This window comes from Typopeltis vanoorti, chromosome 5, assembly GCF_054136105.1.
Source record: "Typopeltis vanoorti isolate ZY-2024b chromosome 5, IOZ_Tvanoo_1.0, whole genome shotgun sequence".
In the NCBI taxonomy this organism is placed as follows: Eukaryota; Metazoa; Arthropoda; class Arachnida; order Uropygi; family Thelyphonidae; genus Typopeltis; species Typopeltis vanoorti.
Window position 1 is genome coordinate 119,100,990 of NC_143553.1, and position 22,206 is coordinate 119,123,195.

Below are 22,206 nucleotides of genomic sequence, written 5' to 3' on the forward strand. Positions count from 1 at the left end.
ACACTTATACATAACATTCGTGTATTATCTTGTCACATGCCGTTTGGCAATTTTAGTTGCAAACTCTACCGCTAGGATTTTTAGTACTGTTCATTAGTACGCGAGAAAAATATAAATTATATTCAAGACACTTTCTAAGTAGACCAGTGCGCTTACTAGGAAATTAAAAAAAAAATAACAGATATATATATATATTCATAGTAATCTGAACCGTAAGTCATTCAGCACTATTTACATTTTAAACTGAACGAATGTTAACGACTTTTCTATATAGTATGTGTGCCTGACAGGGTTTCGTTACAAAACAATGTGTGTGTGTTATCATTATCAATATCCTCGGAGCTATGAACAAATATGAAAAATTAGGGGAAGGAACTTAAGTATTTGTATTGCGCTTTACACTTGGAAATTCTGGAAGACAGAAGCGGGAAGTAATACCGGAAACAGTTAAATTATTTGAGGACAGCTTGCAGTAGAAAGTACTATTGTGATGAGAAGCCAGAAGTTGGGTGTGGGAACAATCATTTGTGGAAGTCAGGTGGATGCGGAGAATCATAAGTTATTTGCATAATTTTTGCTTCAGTTTTCATTAAAATCCATTTCATTCTCATAGCCAATATCCATAATCAGTTCCGGTGCTATTTCAAATTAGAGTGACTGCACGATGCACAGGTATTATACTTTAAAAAAAAAAAAAAATTCCTCGCCAGCGCTTAATTTCCTAATTTCTCTCTTCAGTGTTTGGCTTGGCGATTGAACTAGTAACTTCTGTTCAAAATAGGTAAAAGTTCTTATTATGGACACCTCAATATGCCCTGATCACGGATGCTAGGCATGAAAATAAAATGAAGAATAATAAAAAAAAGAGTGAAATATTGAAATTTTGCGAAAACAAAAGTTATCTGTTTGAAATATAAATTGAAGAATGAAGAAAAAGTTGTTGTTTGGAATTACAGCCAAAGCAACTATGGCTATGAGATCAAAGTATTATGTAGTTAAACTGTAGATGATTTTTTAATCGGCTTGCCTGTTTTAAAGAATGAAAACCGCGAGTTTCTGGGAGGAAGAATCTACCACCTCGGTTTGAGTCTTGCTAACTTCTATTCAGTAAAAAAAAAAATGAAAAGATTTTTCGCGTTCTAGACGGAATTTCAACTGAGGTCATCCTACTTGGGTCAACCGCAATTTCGCGATTCTTTCAATACGGAGTGAGCTGCGGAAGATTTTGAAGAAAGAGAGGTGAAAATAAAAGCAGCTGAATAGTTTGTACGGGTTCCGCTAGCAGAAAGCACTACACAGTGCCAAATGCAACCATACCAACCTGAACTAAGAAACTAAAGCGTTTTTCAAATTAATAAATACCGGGCATATGCCCTCAAATCTCTTAGAAATTTATAAGTAATGAGACAAGATTTATAAATCTTTCTACATTAAATATATTTATCAAGTGTATTTACAACTATAGTAACCTATTTAACATCCAATCTGTAGAATAATAAAAAAACTTCAGCGCTGCTCGGTTATCCAACTTTTCACTATAAGTAAAAAATATTTTTTTAAGGATAACTGCCTCTATAACGTACGAGGATGCAACATTTCCCTTTGGCTATAAATACCTAGGTTCAAATCCCACTTCTTTTAATGAAAGAAAGTTTTATGACAAAAACGATACATAGAACACAGGTATTTATCAGTCGTTACCTAAATAAATAAATTACATCGACTAGTTTCACCACCAAAAATAGAACTGGTGGCTTCTTCAGGGCTCGACACATCAGAACAAATATAAATACAAAATGGACACGAAGTCAATTACACGCTGAAAATCTTTGACTATGCAAATAGGCAAATACAACTAATGAATGCCACGTGTATTTACGTTTACTATCTAGCATGGAACTGGCCTCTTAGTATTGTAATGAATTTTCAGCGTTTAACCAATGTTGTGACCTTTGTATTTATATTTGCTTTGACGTGTCTAGTTCTGAAGGAGCAACCGATGGTGGTAGAGTTCTTTTTTTTTTACCCTCAAGCTAAAAACAAACAGAGTTTATTACTGGTTCGTTCAGAAACTTACGTATTTCATTCTACAAAATAGACAAAACAGCTGAATAAAGAGCAAGCAGTTAACAAACATATTACACCTAACGAAGGTGCATTTCAAAAGTACTGCATGCACAGCTGTAAACCAAACATTTAACAAAATACTATTACAGGCCTCCAGTATAATCTCCTTTTTTGCATTATCCCAATAACAACAAAAATAACAACATTATCCCATTGTTTGGATGTCTTGTATTCCTGTCAGAAACCTTTTATGTATATGTTTGATAATTTGGGTCACTTCAAAAGAGACGTCATTTGATAGCGAAGCTTTCCTACGGAATGACTCTTTCAACTTAAAGAACAGATCGAAGTCTGAAGTGGTGGGTGAAAATCACTTATCTTCCATACTTTTCCACAATATCAGTTATCTTACATGTGGTATAAAATTGTGCAATATCCGGTTTGAGGATATTTGGTATACAACTGACGTGAAATTTGGTATACAATTCCACTGACCACTCATTTGCGTCTTGATCTTTGGAATTCAACTTGCTAGCCTATAAGTGATGTGTATTCCGTGCTTAAATTAGTTGTTTTAAAAACAGTAGTGCAGTTTAAAGGTGATATTTGCAGTTATTAGCTAGACACTCTCATTATCACTTTGTGACTGCATTTGTAACTTAGAGATAATCACAGTGATAAGAAAAGACATTATCTGCAGAGCATGATGTATTGCCTATATTGACTGAAAATATTAACAATAATAATTAATTTTTTGGCACAGAATACGAAAATAGGACAGTTTATTATGATGGTTATTACAGGAGTTTAGTGCTATTAGTTATCCTAATTTCATAGGATAATAATCTGGAGCTAATATCTTGGAAGCTGGAACTGAATGGTCCTGGACCGTGGGCACTAGATTTACTTCCATATGATTAATTCTTATGACAATTTCTTATGGGTAATGCATAGATCCATGCTCTATCTCATGCTTTTAAAGATCATCATTGAATTGCTCCTACATGCACAGAACCGCATGTTACTTTTAATGATTATCAAAGAGACTCTTGTTTATTTAAAATTTAAAATAAAACGCGAGACGGTGGACTGTTACTCTTGGTTAAAAAATTACAACTTCAGTTGTACCATTCTGTAATATTAGTCCGGTGATGGATCAAACTTTTGCACTGCTCCCTAGTAAATTCAGCATTGGATAAAGAAAGGTGGATAAATAATTGACTGAATAAATCATAAGTTCTGTGGAAAGCATCACATAAAAAAACGCTAGCTGCGGTTATGGAAAATTTTGCTAGCAATATGTTGGGGCACAGAGATTCCATATTGCAAATGTTTTTGTATAAAAAATCTTGGATGTTTCATTCACTTCTGAAATTGGATTGCTGTATATAGAAAGAGTTACATTTATTATTGGATAATATATCATCCAATATTCGTTAGGTTAGCGCTTTATGAAGCACTGCATACACATTTTTTTGTTGGATTTGCTTCATAAAGCGCTAACCTAACGAATATCCACTCAGGAAGTTCGTATAGGCAAGAGGGAAGAAAAAATTCTCTTTAAAGTTTATATCAGGACAACTTATGCATAATACATTCGGTCTGTATATTTAGTGATACTGTTTTCACAAATATGATTTAAAAATGGGATCTTATTTTTAATATGTAATATGTTTCCGGATACGTAAATGAAGTCGTCCTGCGTCTTGTGTGTGTGTGTGTGTGATAGGATATCAATATTCCTCCTTGGATGTGACAAATACACATTAAATATATATATTCTTTTTTTTTCTTTTTGTGCATAACAATTGTACACTAAATTGTTTATTGTATAAGCATGACATGAGAGTAAATCTATAAATTTACTCTCAATTTGGAATGAGAAAGGGGACCGGTGGTCAATCGACCGTGAGATGCGGTGATTGATTCATTCAATCCAATACCCTTGGAGGGTAATGGATGGCAATGCTGTAACCAATGAAGTTTAACTGAGGTTCGGCTGTTGCTGTTACCCTCCTGCCATGATCAGAGCTTTAATAGCTCAATAACACCTTATCCCTACACTGTCCGCTACAGATAACGGGGAAGATGAAAAGCATTCTTGCTTCGCCCCTTTAAGCCAGTCCTTATAAGGACTATAAGGACTCTCAATTTGTCAATTTGTTTATTTGATGTGTTGCAATCTTATGAATATATATATATGACATATGACAATGTTACGAATATGTCAGAATATGTAAATAATTATTTTAATTCTAGACGTGTTAATATTATCCATTCTGGATAAGCATTATTCGTTATAATGAATCAAGTTCATTATAAATTACCACTATATATCCAGACTGCGCTGTCTACATATTTGAATTTCCAAATGAAATCTTGAAAATGCAACAGACGAGTTTATTCCCTTAGGATAGCATATACGAATAGACAAAGTTTTGTGAATATGTAAAAAAAAATTTAAATATGGTATATGTCGTTTAATATAATTTTCTATCTCGATTTCTTAGTATAGCAAAAATCCTCTACAAAGAATGAGAATGTTAAAATAAATTTAAAAAATTAATCAACTAAATTTTACCTATTATTTATATAAATACATTAAACATCCCAAATGACAAAAACGATTTCTACATACACTTAGCAGAAATGATTTCTAGCTTGTACAGAACTACACTGGGTGTCGAATGATATCGGTGTTATTAATATACAGTATTATATATCGTTATTATCACTAAATATTGCCTGTCATTTTTCCTTCCTCTGCAGAATTACTTATAATTCAAACATATGAACTGTATTTCCAATCTCATTATTCTACTGGCTTTAGTCCCACCAGCGCCCCCTGCTCCTATCGTGGAATCGGCAACAACAACAACAATTACGCTTTCGTGGAAAGAAAGAAAAGCCGGAGAAAATCCTGTCACAGGTAAGAAAACGAAGCATTATTTTCTTCCACTTGGTATATAGTTCGGATGAAAATTCAGATTGCACAAAAGAAATCGGATGCATTTTCTCATATTTCAAACGCACTTACACACAATTTCGGCTTCGTTCTCTCCATTATCGAACTATCATCTGCATATGCAATCGATTGTACATTGGTAAATATAATCTGCTGTTTGGGGAATATTTCTAACAGAAAAATCTATCATTCTTCATGTTGGAGACATTGTATTGATATAAATGTTCTTTGTAAACAAAATTAATGATGTTGAACACAAAATGAAATCCGATGTCAAAACAAGCAATCGATACTAAATATATCAAAAATCTCCATACATTCACTGACTTACCGCTGATATCACAGACGTAGCAACAGCAAAATATGAATTATCTGAAATACTTAACCAATGGGAGATTTTTAACTCTTGAGTAAATAAATATGGGAAATAGAAAAAAAACCTGAAACCAACTCACTATCACTAATTGAAAGTTATATTTTTTCCAAAGCGATTCTGTAAAGTGAAGTGGGCAGTTTAAGGTAATCTTTCCATATCTCTCTTTAGTGTTACACTTCCTGTGGTTCTCATTTTTCAGTCTTGAGTTGGATCGATCTAAATGCGACATTCTTCACATTAGTTATGTTCATTAATTTGCGTATAAAGCCGGTTGTAATTCAAACCGAATAGCGATTCCATTCGCAAAAATGAATCCGATACGCTTTCGCCAGTTAGTTTGCTAATTCTGACGTTCAGTTATGACTGAGTAGTGGTTTAGTGGAAGAAGTGAATAAGACTTGAAAACAGTGTGATGTGTGCTTTGCATTTCACCTCTCTTACTGTCCTTGAATTGTCCAATGTGTGACAGTTGCAAATATAATTGTAAATCTGAACAATGTAATCACCGTAAGCTATATTAAAAAAAGAATGTTACGTAAGTTTCCAGATTATAAAATAACAACGATAATAATAATAATAATAATTATTATTATTACATTCATTTGGAGGGGACGAAGAAATCTTGGGAGATGGAATAGAGGCGATGGAAAATCTTCGTCCATTTTTGGCAAAAAATGGACGAAGAGATGTTATGTAGGTTTAAGGTGTTTTATCGGATGGATATGGAAGATAGTTTTCAAAATAGTTGGACAAGTGGAAGGAACACGGATTAGAGATCCATCCATGGAAACTGCGCAAGCAGCAGTAAATAAAAGAGTGAAAAAAAGTTTTTTTTATTTAGAACAGTGAGCGAGTGAAATGCATTGCCGGAATATGACTGTGAATGCTAAGTGTATGCGTAAATTAAGATTTAGTATGATAGAGATGTTGATCAACTGAGAAGAGCTGCTGTGATGAGTATGTGGACATTGCGGAGGTTTGTAGTATATATGCATTCACAAGCATATATGTGTGTATATGCTTGTGAATACGTTTGTTTTTAAGTTTGTAACCTTTGTGCATGTTTGGGTTCCCTAAATATTTTTGTGAGTTCTACGTGACTCAAGCAAAAACTTAACTTTATGATATTGCGTTTAGTTACTGGATATCTTCTTCTTCTTTAGTCTTTTTTCATCCACTGCTGGATATTGGCTTCCCCCTTAACTTCTCACCTTTTATGTCTTTAGCTGATGTCCACCATCTCATGTGAAGTCTTGGTACATCATTCCTTCATATTATTTTTGGCTACCTCTACTTTGTTTCCCCTTCTGTTGGTATCCACTCAGTGCTTAATTTTGTCCATCGTTCAGCTGTTATTCTGCTAATATGCACAACCCCATCTCCATTTCCATGCTTTACAGTACTTCACAATATCCTTTACACCTTTGGATAGGTCAATATTTATTACTGCAACGAATTGATTCCAGCTAACTGTTAAATAGAATTAATGCATTAAATCCATATTTAATAGATTAATTCTAGATTCAATAGAGCATTAATTTATTTAATTTACTAATCGGATCAACGATGCCCATATTAACGACTTCACTTCGCTAACTAATCATTTCGTTTAATTTCAGGCTATGAACTTCACTACAAACGTCCAAATGGTGTGTGGGAACATCAAAAGGTGACTTCTCCAAACACAACATCCACTATAAGAGGATTACAATGCGGTACACGTTATCAAGTGTATGTGGTCGGTGTTAACAGCGTAGGTCGCAGTGATCCTAGTAATATGGTGGCAGCTAGAACGAGTGGCGGCGGTAAGAATTTGCTTTTCCACTACGTTAAACTGTTAATTCATAATAGATATTAATTATAAAGCTTCGTCAGCGATTCTTAGTACAACTTAATAATAAGCGATGAGAATCTATACAATGGGAACAATATTAGACTTGGTTTGTGTTCTTAGAAAGAGATTGTTCAACCATTTTAAGTTGCATTATAACTTGAATGTTAATTTTCTGCGACATGTAATAGTCGCACATTACATAAACCTCATTAATATGTATACCCTCAATTAATTATACGAGAAATAGTAAGACACTGCAATATATTTATCGTTTAGCAGACATATCATTAGAAACTCCTAGCTAATATCGCACACGCATCCTTTAACTTTCAAAACAGTGAGTCGCCTTGATATTGATTCTCTAGGAAAATAAGAAGATGGATAAGGAGGAAAAACTATTCCAAGAAAGAGGCTTTTCCTTATGTCAACATGATACAACTGGATTCGAAATGATGACAGCAATCGACTCTTATTCAATCTCAAAACGATCGGTTTGTGCGTAATAGTCCCAAAACGATCGATTTTGGGACTATTAAGATTATTATGTTGTTGTCAACATGAGTAAAGGACACCATTAATGATTACACGAATGTAAACGCAGATGTTTATTATACGTATATAAATATGACAACAGTTGATTCAAAAGCTCTCAGTGTGTGTGTGTGTGTGGTGATGAAACTGAACAGGTAATACTGCAATGGTTACTAGCAACTTAGAAACGGACAGCATGGAACTATGGTTCATATTCCATAGTGAAAAAGATCCTGATTGCTGTAAGAGATTTTCTTTTGAAAATCTTTCTGAAGATTCTCTAAGAATCTTCAGAAAGAACTCATTCGTCCTCATTTCTAATTCATCTTCTGTAAAAATATGCTATCAAATATCTTTAAAGGTCGAGATTGGTCACTATTTCTCGAATATCTTTAACATTCAGTATTATCTGAAACTGAGATATTAACAAAACACTTTCCAAACAAATAATCATTCATCGAGAAACTATTCAGTGCATTTTAAGTCTTGGTGATTGTTTTAACAAGTAAATTGCATGCCACTCCCTTCAAAGTTAAGGTTGGCATGTTAATGCGTGAGGATAACGGTAAATGTGATCAAAGCAATGCCAGAACATGACTGAGTCACTGCAGAGTAACAAGTGAGCAATATGAAAATGACTCCAGGTATTTCATAGCTCCAGAAATAAGAAAGCTCCAGGATCCTATTTCAGAAAGTTTCTAAGTTATATTGTGATATTTCTATACTGTGATATTATCCAACTTTTTTTTTTTTTTGGATTATACTTTGAATATTCAAACTGCATCAAGATTAACTTATAGAATAAACGGATAGTAACTTAAACCACCATAATTAGTACAGGTAGGAGTGGCTTATTCTAGAACAATAGGTGCCAGTAAGGATTCTTTGCTATCAGAAAAAGTTGAATAAAAAATGTTGCATCGTATGTTGCATGTCACTGTTAATAAAAGTGTCGGAAAGCCGTAAGGCCTTAAAAAGAATCACTGCATGTAGGTAGGAAAAGTATTTTTTTCTTCTGAGACCGTCTATAACTTAACAAAAAATAATAAGAAACATTTCATGTTTAAATATATACAAATACAATTTTCACTTATATTTTCTATACTTAAGATCCGACATTAAAAAGCATATTACTGTAGGTCAGTTTTTTTTTTTTTTGTATTGTTCTCATTCCTTTTTCTGTATGTAAAAAAAAAAAATTGAGTGTGAAATCGGCCCGCGAGTCGCGTTATCCCACCCTCGAGAGTACAGAAACATTTCTTATACTTACGGACTGGGCCAAAGTTTTATAACGGCAGAAAAAAGACCGAATGGTTCGATTTTCGTCTATAACAGATTAGAAACTTTATTCGGTCTTTTCAATCAAATGGTGAGTTAACCGTTCTCATACGGAAGTAGAGTTTTTTTTTCTCCTTCCGAACATTCAGGTTTTTCTTCCCTGACGAAAGAACAGACGAAACCCGCCCAGTGAACACACAGATCCACAGGCAAAAAATACTTATCCTTACGGGATGCAACAAAGGAGTGCTGTGACGGCTGCATTAATTCATCATAACCCCTAATCAGTGGACTCTACCCGTCCTAAGAGATAAATGGGTTGAATAAGAAGAAGCAGAAAGACCAGTATGAAAAAAAAAAAAGAAAAAACAATTGGTCTATCTAAAAATTAGTTGTACGTAACTATGCATTTATTAGCTATTATTTAAATTTCTTAAAATCAGAAATGATTAGTGTTGGGGAATAGATGCACCTATTTCGAGAACAAAATAAATAGGCTGCATTTTAACATCTAAGAAAATCCTTTCACGTAGCATAGGAAGGACTCAAGGACAGCATACTACACGCGGGTCGCTAATTGCTTCTACACAACACAAGTGCCCATTAAGTTGCTCGAGAGTGGCTGTTGTCTTTTGTTGACCAACTGGCGTGGTTCGTAGAACAAGCGAGACATTCGTTTTTAGTTCTGCATTAGGGCTTTTTTTTTTTTTTTTCTTTAATGCAACTCCACTCACATAGTCTATCAACCTAGCGTATATAAGTACCATGACTGGTACTAATATATTAGTATCATTTATGGTATATTAATGCCTGGACTAAGGGTTAGATAGTAGAGACTAAATATGGAACTTTTCAATAGGGTGAGGAGTGGTCTCACACTGAGCGATGAAGTTCACCTACCACTTGTAGACTGTAGATATTAACAAATATTCACACCCCAATGAGATTCGAATCCATAAATAATTTATTGATGAGAGCAGATGCTCAGATATGCTCTCTCTCTCTCTCTCTCTCTCTCTCTCTCTCTCACACACACACACACACACACACACACACACACATGCGCTATTCACTCGGTCAATCAGTCATGCTGGCAAACCAGATCTGTTTGAACAACTTCGAATTTATGAACTATTTCATAAATAGTTGATAATATATTGTAAATGCATTCTTTGTCGTTGTTATATTTTACTACAGTACAGATGCCTTACATGAAAATTTGCGAATACAATTTTAGCACATGCGCACAGGATCCACTTCACTATATTGGATATGGATGTAAGGATATTGCTGCCAGTTGGGTTACGTCAATGTTTTTTTTTTTCTTTGTCATTTCCGTGCAACACATTTCCACATAAAAAGTAAATAATTAAAATGCTTTATATGATTAAAAGTGATCTTCTTGTCGCTTTTTCCCTTGCTCCTTTCATAAAACTATCAATTCTGAAGTGTAACTAGTTTCTAAATCCTTGTTAGAAACAAAGCTGTCACGTCTAAGATCGGCCTTAATATCATCAAACTTGACATCGAAAATTAATTTAACACTCAAAGTAAGACCCTTTTAGAGAGCATTAAAGCTACGGTTGTTTCCTTTTTCTAACTTTACGATTACTCTCTCATAAAGCAAGGCCATCAATCACTTTTCTCTCCGTATTCTCTGTCAAACCACAGGTCCTGTCTCCCCTCGGAAGGAAGCCTTTATCGTGCCAAACGTCACAGCGATCACCCTCCTGCTAGACGCCTGGGATGACGGTGGCTGTCCAATTACTCACATGGCCGTCGAGTATAAAGCCAGAATCATGCCTGAATGGGTGCTCGTTACCAACCACGTAAAGCGTGATGAGGGGCCGATGACCCTTCACGACCTGAGGCCCGATACCTGGTACAGCGTTAGAGTTACGGCTCACAACATCGCTGGGTCAACAGTGGCGGAATACGATGTGCTGACGTTGTCCTACAGAGGAGGTGAGTTGCCAATCTTGTATAGCGCTCCGATTTCTAAAAGTCATTGAACACGATAATTACACCTCCAACACTGTTATTCAATGATCGTTTATTTTCTTGACAAGCAAAATCCTCACGTGTCAGGTCGTTTGCTGCAGCGATTGATTTGTGAAGCTTAAATATGGATCTTGCCATAGATTATTAGAAAAATGTGTTCTGAAGTGTTTCAAAGAGTTTGAAACATAAGAAGCGAAACAAGAAGTATCTAGTTTGCTGATGGTCAGTGGTTAGTGAAAAGGATTCTTTTTTAAACTATCACTTTATTTCTAAACCAATGAGGAGCATAACTGCTCGTTATGCTCCTCATGATTCAAAGTCTACTTTCTTTAATGCTCGTTATGCTGCTCAATAACTTTAGTCAAGGAGAAAATATTTGGTGTTTCTTTCCCCCCAATTCGGTTCTTATTTGTCTTGATTTCTATTAAAATTTTTACTTTCTTTCTTTCTTTCTTTCTTATCACTGAAATGATCAGACGGTCTGGTCATATAAAGTCACCATGAGAATTTATATTCCATTTCTTTATTTAAATAAATGGATTAATGTTTTGTTGAAAGATTCCCTAAATTGCTGATCAGCTAACTGCGCACCTCCATCTCCACTTAAACATCGACTGGCCATGCTATCCTTTGAGTCATTGATTTTAGAGAATCGAAGATAAAATTTTCATGTGGATAGATCCAGACTGTATGAACAGTGTTTCAATATCTTACAACTCTTTTGATGAACTTTTCATAGATGATTTAAAGTAACACGAAACCCTGTCTTCTTCATGGAGAATAAGCCATGTTTTGTTCACGGATCCACTATCTCTGACACACTATCCACTTGGCCAGTCAAGCAAATAAACCAGATCTGTTTGAGTAATTCAATATTATCAACTATTTCATAAAAAATGCTTTCTTTGTCGTTATTTTTTTTTTATCAGAAACTATCAAGAACATAGACGCATATTCGTAATGTTTTGGTGGTTCTGGTTGTTTAAAATTAGAGCTGAAACTACTAACACTACTAGGGTAGCATATTATATCTCTTCACTGCTTGCAGTTTTCCCATTCTGTGGAATTGAAAATCCGAATTTTTGAAAGGAAAAAACTCACTAGTTACTTAAGTGATCACTCATTTTCAGTTCGAAAGCATTTGCAAAGATTCTTTGTGTCCGAGTCAGAATTCGAACCCAACTCTCTAATCAGTAACTAAATGGTTTTATTGGATCATAACATTGATGGAAACCATCAGTTTCTTATTAACTAGCAAATTAAATCATGACAATACAAAATAAAACAACAATGGCGTTTCAACAGATTTTTGTATCCTAAATTTGGGTTTCGGAAATGGTATCCAATGTTGGGGTCATAATAGTGATTCCATTTCATTGCAAGACACCATTTTCTTCAAGAAGTCGCTTTACAATTTTCCGAAAATCGCATTCAATGCAGGAACGATTCTGTTCATTGCATTTCTTCTTTGGAAAGGAGTACGTAGGCATGGTCGCTAAATGAAAAGATTCGAAAATGTGTTTGAGAGTGTGTTGGAACATTCACCATACACAGTTCATACTTTTACCGTGCGGCTGCCATTATATTTTGGTTTCTGCACCAATAGTTCAAAGAACATTAAAATGATAATTCCTGTTGGCTGGTGAAAAGGAGAAGGAGACTCGATTGCTTTCACTGAGAATTATTCCAGAAAGATATTCACTATGTGATAAATGAATGAAATACTTGTCTCAAGCTCATGGTGACTTTATATCAGCGGGGATCCAAATCAGCTTTTCTTTTTTGACCGCGATTATCTTATTCATTCTATCTCTCTTTCTATTATCATTTTCACCATTTTTTTATTTACAATATTAGTTTGATCTTTGACAAACGAAGTAAGGCCATGAATCCAGCGTTTCAACTGACTTTAGCATTTACTGGAAAAGGGGGGGGGGATCCTAAGCATTTCTAAGGATTTCGAATTTCAAAGAGCTATGATAAACAATTCAGGTTATATTTTTTTCTACTCTAATAAGATAGATGCACTTATTATTCCATGCCGTTTGTTACGATATTCATACAGTGCGGCTATCGCATCAGCGTTGAAATCATTTGTATAAATCCTGCGTTTTGAGTACGACTAGTATAGTCTGAGATTCTTTTTAAAATCTCAGAAATCTCGAGATCTTGAAAATAAGGAGGGTAGGACAATAATCACGCCGTTTTTGATTTAGAAATTCCTACATGGACATTGCAGAATGAGCGAGAGTTATAGTTGTCCAGAAACCAATTTCTAGTGCATCACCAAACTCATATCCAATTTTTATTTAGATATCCGATGGTTTCTATTTGAAGATTTAATAAAAAAAATCAACAGATGTCATTGACTTTTCCTATCTGGAAAACCAATCAAATGTTTCAATTCTGCTTATTTCCGCTTTGAGTTTGAGTTCTTCTTCCTCTCTGAAGGCAAGCTTAACATCTGAAAGATTACCGTGGCTTTTCTCCGTTTAAAAGAACGCATATGCGCCATTCTTTGAAGTTAGCTTTTTATTATTATTATTATTTGATAGAGAGAAAATCTCAGAGGGCGCAACACGCAGTTTCACATTGAAAGGTGTTGCTCCCCAATACACTCTGCAACGAAAATAGGGAATCATTCAACACAGTCTACATCTAGCGGAAGAACTTTGTACTAAATGCATTAGTCTCAACTAACAGTCTGAAGAGTTTTTGATTACACTTCAGGTAATAACTACGTGATCCTTAAGAGATAAATTAATATCTTTAAAACTATCAACTAAAACTACGCCATTTTTATTATACCCATGTTCTCATAATACTAACATTGTGTATTCCTGAAATAGCTACAATCGTACCAGAGCTAATTGTCCATACGGAAGATCCTCCGTTCTATGAAGACACTGCCGTCCTAGTGCCTATTGTGTCTTCTTTAGTGGTCCTAGCTGCAGTTATAATTACTCTTCTGATCATCTGCCACAGAAAAAAAGTATCAGATATGAAATACTCAGGTAAGATACTAGAAATACTTGTAACATAAATAAATAATAATAATAACTTGAAGTAATTTTGGGCTGAAAAATTTAACCATGTTAATAAATTATATAAAAATATTCAGTGGAGTTTAATACCATTTTAATAAAATGTAATAATAATAATAATAATAATAATAATAATAACAACAAAAAAAAAACATGACATCTTAAACTATCATCTTATTAGTTAAAAAATGTACCTTTACAGCGATGGATAATCGGATATTTTATCCCCAATGAATATAGCTAAAAGGAGGACAACGCAATCGGTATTTTGTTAGAAAGTGCTCGGTTGGAATCCCATTTTTTTAGAGTTTCGTAGGTGAACTTCAGTTGGCCTGTCTTATGCGGAAGTAGAAGAATTTCCTCTTCCCGAAATTCTCTTTTGTCTTAGGCAAAACAGGCAGGAGAAAACACACCATTTACAGACCTAATATATTGGCCTTAATTATCTAGGTCAAAATCCAACCAATTTCAAGTTCTACTTCCGTTTGATTAATCATTTCTCAAGCATATTTGAATGCACTGGCAATGCTTCTTGCTTATTCAAAATAAATAATTAAATAAATTATTAATTTTTTTTTTTTTTTTTTTTTGAGCCTGTGTAGCTCATTAGATGTGGCGTTTACACACCACGGCGCTTGGCCGCACAAAGGAAGACTTGGTTTCGAGTCTAGTCGGCGACTAGAGGAAATTTTTCTAAGCCTTTTTTCGACCAGTTCCCGAGTTAGTCGATCTCTGGCATGGGCAAGCGGGTTTTTCCTCCCGGAAACTCGGGTTTTTCGTCCCGTAAACTCAAGAAAATCGTCCGTAGAACCCACATTATTTCAGACATTAAATATATTGTGTTAGGGTTAGGGACCACGAGATGGCGGCACATTTGAGCCGTCTCTCTTCGCTGCGTACCGCTTAATTAGTGATAGCCTTGGGCCATCTATCTCTGATTGGTACCAGTAGAGATTGAACTGCCCACTCAGTCTCCAAAAGTTAGATAGGGATAAATGGCCACTCAGTCTCCAAAAGTTAGATAGGGCTAAATGGCCACTCAGTCTCCAAAAGTTAGATAGGGCTAAATGGCCTCGCCTACTCCGCGTATACGGGAATAAAAAGGCGTTAGATGATTTTTTATTTTTTTATTTTTTTTATTCAATTTTTTAATTCAGAGTTGCCCTTTGCTGAGCAAAAATGGTTAATAGTTGAGTGACAAAATGGATATCGCGAACTGGTTGGAGAAAGGTTAGTTTAATAAAAAGTTCGAAGATGAACGATACATGATGTTTGAATTTCATTTCGTGATTTTTAATCATTTTGTATCCCCTTAAGCTTTTTTTTTTTTTTTTTTTTTTTTTTTTTGAAATGCGCAAAATTTTTCCCGGCAATGTATATTTTAAAACCAGAATTTTTTTGCGCATTTTTTGGTGACTGTTTAGACGGGATAATCAGAAATATACATCCTTCCTTCTCTTCCCTGAGAGGCATAAATAACCAAGCCTCAAAAAAATTCTGATTGCTGTAATTCATGTTATTTATATGTTAAATATACTGTATATTATGCAATATAAGAAGCAGATTTTTTTTTTCAAACTTCTGCTCTAAATTTTGGAACAGGTTACGTGAATAATATAACTTTTTTTCCCTTCTAATTCTAGGTCATCCTGTAAGGAATGATTTAAACTCCGAAACAGCATTTGTTGCATTTGATAAGAAGCTCAATTATGATCAAAGTAATCGGCCTTTACCTACAGTATTTCCTTCGCCAGTACGTAAGGTGGCGCCATCTGTCGAATCCATTGGTAAAAGTATAGGTAATTTAGTTCATAACATAAAACAGCGTGTTAGTTGTCGACATATTCCACATTAGTTATCAAGGAAATAAATACTTCGTTAGTAACACAATTAAAAATAAAGAACTAAATATTTAGGAAGTAAACTGATTAATATTATTAAGACGATATTCTTTGAATATCGTGAATTAATTTTATTTTTTTTTCAAAAATATATTCAGAACAAACACTAGAGGGACAACAATTTATTTTATTTTTATCTAATGAATGTCTCTGACGCTTTAAATATCTTGCCTTAAACTTTATGAAGGCATTAAAACATTGTTTATTTCAAACAATCACGAAGAAAGAACGGAGTTAAAATTCATTAGTTAGCTGTCATAAACACGTTAGGAAAACGAAAAAACACATAATTACATAAAAGAAATAAAAATTACACTAAAATTAAAAATTTTGGACTAATCAAGTAAAAATAATTTAATGATAATAATTTATCTTAACTTGTAGAAATCATTATTAAAATTATAATTTAACTTTAAGACTTACATCATTTATAAAATGTGACCTAATCATTAGGAGTTCATTATTTGTAGTAATATTAACTATTATTTTAATTTTTATTCATCATTATTATTTATTTATTAACTTTACTAAATAAAGAATTGAAGTTTGAGTAATTGTTTCGCTAGGAAGATGATGGAAAATTAATTTCTTTTGAAAAAAGGAGAAGATATTTCGCCATATGCCACATTCCATTCCCCTTTCGGGGAAAATAGGGTATGGCACTGCTTAGACAGGGAAGACGATCCAAGCACGCAGCAAAGAAGAGATTCCAAGGTAAGATTAACATATTTTACAAATAAATTGCTGTTTTAAATAAAAATTTCAAAGAATTTAGTATAATGTAAATATAGCTGAATTTATATATTTAAATAAATTTTACGTTTTAGTAAAATTCATTTAAAAATTATTAAATTATTTCACGTTAAAAGTTCATTCGTATAAGTATTATTAAGATTTTTATTTTCTTTGTGTTAATTATTTCATCAGTAGTTATGGAAATATTTATTTTTAGGATATTGGATCGGTGTATTCGGTTGTACAGAAGCACACTCCTAGTACGAAACGAGATGAAAGCCAAATGATGGGTAAGTCTTCGAAAATTTAAAACTGAAATATTTTTAAACCCAATGTGCTTGTTATGATACATTAATATCATAGTTAAAAAATAATATAACTAACGAACAAACAAATCTTCATATACTGACATACTAGTAACTCATTTTAAAACAATGTCATTTTGAAGATATTTCTTCAAAAAGGCATTTCTTTCATGCACTAAGTGTTACGAAAGACAGATATTTTTCAAAAAGTTGGAAAACGTTCTCCTTGGAGAAAATTAAACCCTAGAATTAGCAGAATACATTAATTTTAGTCTACTACGTTGATTGTATGCAAATAATATTACAAATCCAATCATTGAATATAATAATATTTCCTAACTTTAATTAGACTAGAAGAATGAAATCCTTCTAAATTATAGATTTTTATTTTAATTCATTTTACTAACTTCATTTCAAAACGATGAAGATTTCTAATACAACATTTCAATTTCAAATTTGCAATGCATTATCACATAAAAAATAAGTGAATTAAACATTAACGAGCACATGGAAACTATATTTTTGTATTTTTAGATTATCCTTTTGTATATTTTAATATTTATTTATTTCCTTTAATCAAATTTTGGAAGTGTTTTATATTTCAATTCTTTTAACTCAATAATGCGTCTAATTTGTGCATTCAGTTGCCTTTTTCAGCACACTGCTAAATTAAAAAAAGAAAAAAAAAAGAAAAAAAAGCACAATCTCCTGTAGGCTAAGCTCAAATTGAAGAAAGAGTAAATGCTGCTATAAGCCTCATTTCATGTTTTTATCCCTCAGCTCATTAATAAGTAATCTATAATAACTCATAACTAAATGAATATCGTAGGTAAATTCTATATCAGGAACTTATATTGGCACACCTATATTAGAATCACATCACTGATTAAAACTGAACAATGAAGGGAGAAAAATTTTAAATATTAATGTTATTTTAAGAACAAAAACGACTGTTAAAATTAAAACAAAATATAGATTTTTTAAATTATGCTTAATAATTATATACGATTATTTTTTGTCCTGCATGTGAGCAAACTTAAATGACAAGGCGTCCTAGCTGATAAGATGAACAGCAATATAGCGGGCCACTAAACAATTTGTGCTTATTTAACAGCACTTAAAAATTGGCCAACCATGATAACCTCTCACCATAGTTATGCTTCGTTCAATTACTAGTCTTGTCGCTCTCCTTTGTACCTCTCTAGCAAATAAGTCCTTCCTGTAGCAGGGCCCCACAGCTGTATGCAACATTCAAAGCGCGAGGGTACCTTTTCATAACCGAATTATTCCTTCTTTATTTTTCGTGTGTGTGTTTTGAAGATCATATTGTAGTATAAAATTAGGTGTTCCGCAAAATCCGAAAGTGATTTTGTTTGCGTATTTCATAAACCGCATATGAAATTTTATATTTAGCTGCGTTACTTCAGCAAACTTTATTTTCGACTTTCTAGTTCAATAGAACCCAAATTATCACATTTGATAGGAACGTTATCCTTCTGTTATGAAATATCTTACTCACCAAAATATTCCATTTACATTACAATTGTTTTACTTATGATCTATTGTGATTTTCAATTATGCATGACTATTCCAACCATTTCTGCGACAAATTGAGCCCTGCCATAGTACTTAAATAATTGATTGCGACAAATATGGCGAGCTGAAAAAAATATAATAAAACAGAAAAAATAAAATGTGCCACATTCATATAGCTAATCTAAGTCTGATGCTAACGTCCATGCCACTACGTCGGCATTAAAACGATATTATACGTTCAGTCTACTTCACCAAATGGAGGAACTTTTGACAGATATTTTTCCAATTCTCGAAATTTAAAGCAGGGTAGCAGCAGGTAGTTGCATAAGTAGTTGCATAATAAGGTCGCCCCCGCGGAAGTGCGTTTTCAACCCTTCAACTGAAAAAGCCATATAATTTACGGATTTCATGTAATGATACTCATTAGGATAAGGAACACGAGATGGCAGGAGGTGTTTGGAATATGATCCTGCCCTTGGCCTTTAAGTCTCTGAACGTCGGCTAGAGATCGCAGTAACCTAGTGGCCATTATGAAGGTGAACACTGACTGGTAACCAATTTCTAAAACGTTAATGTTAGAGAGTCTTCTTTGGGATAATAACAAAACAGGAAGAGTTTATTTATTGTGCACAGCGATGTAGGGCAATTAATTGTTCTTACGTTACTTTATATATTTACTAAAAAGTAATAAATTAACAATTTTTTAATACAGTTCTAGTAGTCTATATTTTACTTAATTTAAAAATTTTATCGAGCACATTTCGTCCTTCAACTGACATACGATTCTATGACAAACAACTGATTCATGTTCATCAATATTACCAGTGATGGTAATCTTATGTTGCTAGTATGTTTTGTTTGACTCTGTTGCATTCTCTTGTTTTTATTTGTACATATATATAATATATACGAATAAAGTATATATCTTTTCCAATACAAATACATCTCTTTTGTATTGGAAAAGAATATGATAAAAATAATAATAATTCTGATGAGAAATTTTTAAATGCCCTTTTCAAAGACCACTGAATGTTCTTCCCCCCCCCCCTTTCTTTATCGTAATTAGGATCACGCTATGCAAGTACAGAAGAAATCCAAGCTGCTATCCAAAAAAGAAAATCAGGAAGTACGGGTGTTAAAGTAGATGACGAAGGTAAGTACATTGAAACTACTTTCGTATAGCATTTGTGAAATTTATTCAGATTTCGACTGCTAAACTAGGAAAGCTATGGAATAAAACGTATCCAATCGTGTACAACTGAACATTTACGAATATGAACCAATTCAAACAAATTATAATAAGCATAATAATAATAATAATATATTTTTTTTTAAACACTTTATTATGTCTTGCATACATATAATAATTACATTATAAGATTATACACCTTACAAAATTTAAAAATTCTAAAAATTACATACATATTTTTTTTATTTTTTTTATTGATCTATTAAATTATATATATATATATATTTTTTTTTTTTTTTTCCAATTTTTTTTCTATTTTTTTTCAATTTTTTTTTCAATTTACACGTACAATAAACATCTTGAGTGACATTGCAACTTATAGTTTTATAGAATTCAGCACAAAGTGCTACATTTTTTTTCAACATTGGATTTCAATTAAAATGTTTTAAAAATACTTTTTGCCTCTGTATTATGTATTTACAACACATGTTCTTCTAATATTTACAATAAAGATTATACAGAATTTTTGAATATAGAATATACATATTAATAATAATAATAATAATTTTTTTTTTTTTTTTTTTAATAATGATAATATTTTATTGATTGCTAAAATATTTACACATACAATAAACATCTTGAGTAACATTGCAACTTATAATTTTACAGAATTCAGCACTAAGTGCTGCATTTTCTACATTGGATTTCAATTAAAATTTTTAATAATACTTTTTTGGCTTCTATATTATGTATTTACAACACATGTTCTTCTAATATTAACAATAAAGACTATACAGAATTTATGAATACAGAGTATGCAGAATAATAATAATAATAATAATTATTATTATTATTATATATATATATATATATGTATATATATATATATATTTTTTTTTTAAGTTTGAGAAAGAATGATTATACATACAAATTTCTGCATTTGCTTATAAGTATTACTTGTAGATGAGTGAGGCACGTTAATCCCACCTACTTCGAAGCTTAGGTTAGCTTTTATGAAGAGAGTGGGATTAAGCCTTCACTAGTTGTGTTGTTGCTGCTGTTTATGTATTGGATGTAGGCATTCGATGCTTGTGATTTGTGATGTGTATATTAGTGTTAATGGTTTCTTAACTTTGTTGGTATATTTTCCAGAGTTCGTTTTTTAATGTTCTGTAGTTATCTACGTGTTTTAACTTTCTTGGTAGGTTGTTGAGTTGCGTTGGTATCTGATGTGATCTCACAAATGAACCGTATGAGTTGTTGAAGGGTGTGGGGATGTAGAGAGTTGTTGTAGGTCGTGTTATACGATATGTGTCTCTGTTGTTTCGATAGATGATGTTGAAGTAATTCCTTGTTAATGTCATGTAGTGTTTCAGATTTTTAATGCTCAGAATTCTGTGTATCGCCATTTGCTTATCGGATATTGGTTGTTGTGTGTAAGGTGTCCAGATCACTGTTGACACGATTTTCCTGTGTAGAGTTTCTAATTTTGTTAGGTGGCTGTTTGATGTATTTTCATAGACTGTTATTCCGTATCTGAGTAGGGATTCGCAGATACCGTGATATAGGAGTTTTTTTATGTTGGGTGGAATAATGTCTTTAACTTGGAAGAGTTTTGCTGCGATGATCCGGAGTTTGGTGTGTAGGTATTCTATATGTTTTGTCCATTTAAGATGAGAATCTATATAGAGACCGAGGTATTTTGCGTGTGTTATGGGTTTGATTTCGGAACATTGGCAGGTATTTTTGTTGTTAATGCAGCGGTGTGTGTGACAATGGATCGATAGCGATGCGGGGCGTATGATTCTTGGGTTGTGTATTATCAACATCTGTGTTTTGGTGCCGTTGATTAGAATTGCGTTTTGGTGGAAGTATGTTGTGATTTCGTTTAGGTCTTGTTGTGCTTTGCAGAGAGCTATGTTAATGTCTGTGTGGATTGCTAGTAGTGCAGTGTCGTCTGCATATTGAAATATTTGACTTCTTATGGGTATGTTATGGACATCGTTAATGTATATGTTGAATAGAGTGGGTGATAATATGGCACCTTGAGGGACACCGTGTTTTACTTGTATACTCCGACTGTGACATGTACCTATTTTTGTTACTTGTGTTCTGTTTGAGAGGTAGTTCTTGAACCATGTATGCAGTGTTCCTCTTATACCTATTGAGTATAGTTTGGTGAGTAGTATGTCATGTTCAAGTGTGTCGAATGCTTTGGTTAGGTCTAGCAGTATAAGGACGGCGTACTTGTTTTTGTCGAGAGCTTTGTTTATTGTGTCGGCGATGTCTTCTAATAAAGTAATGGTGCTTTTTGTGTTCTGAAATCCGTATTGGTTTTGTGAGATGATGTTGTACTTCTGTAAATAGTTCTGTAGTCTGGTGTGTGTTATTTTTTCTAGAATTTTTGAGATGACTGGTAGTGTAGCTATTGGTCTGTAGTTCTG

General features: G+C 33.2%; 1 protein-coding gene across 1 annotated transcript in view; it reads left to right on the forward strand.

Moving 5' to 3' along the window:
- Positions 1 to 22,206, forward strand: part of LOC150106756 (cell adhesion molecule Dscam1-like) — a 126,623-nt gene that overhangs the window by 83,311 nt on the left and 21,106 nt on the right. The window contains exons 26-33 of the mRNA XM_090393475.1: positions 4,898 to 4,996; positions 7,028 to 7,213; positions 10,723 to 11,016; positions 13,902 to 14,066; positions 15,740 to 15,895; positions 16,599 to 16,711; positions 16,950 to 17,022; positions 19,640 to 19,726. Of these exons, the coding sequence (XP_090249601.1) occupies positions 4,898 to 4,996; positions 7,028 to 7,213; positions 10,723 to 11,016; positions 13,902 to 14,066; positions 15,740 to 15,895; positions 16,599 to 16,711; positions 16,950 to 17,022; positions 19,640 to 19,726 (1,173 nt within the window). The remainder of the gene's footprint in view (positions 1 to 4,897; positions 4,997 to 7,027; positions 7,214 to 10,722; positions 11,017 to 13,901; positions 14,067 to 15,739; positions 15,896 to 16,598; positions 16,712 to 16,949; positions 17,023 to 19,639; positions 19,727 to 22,206) is intronic.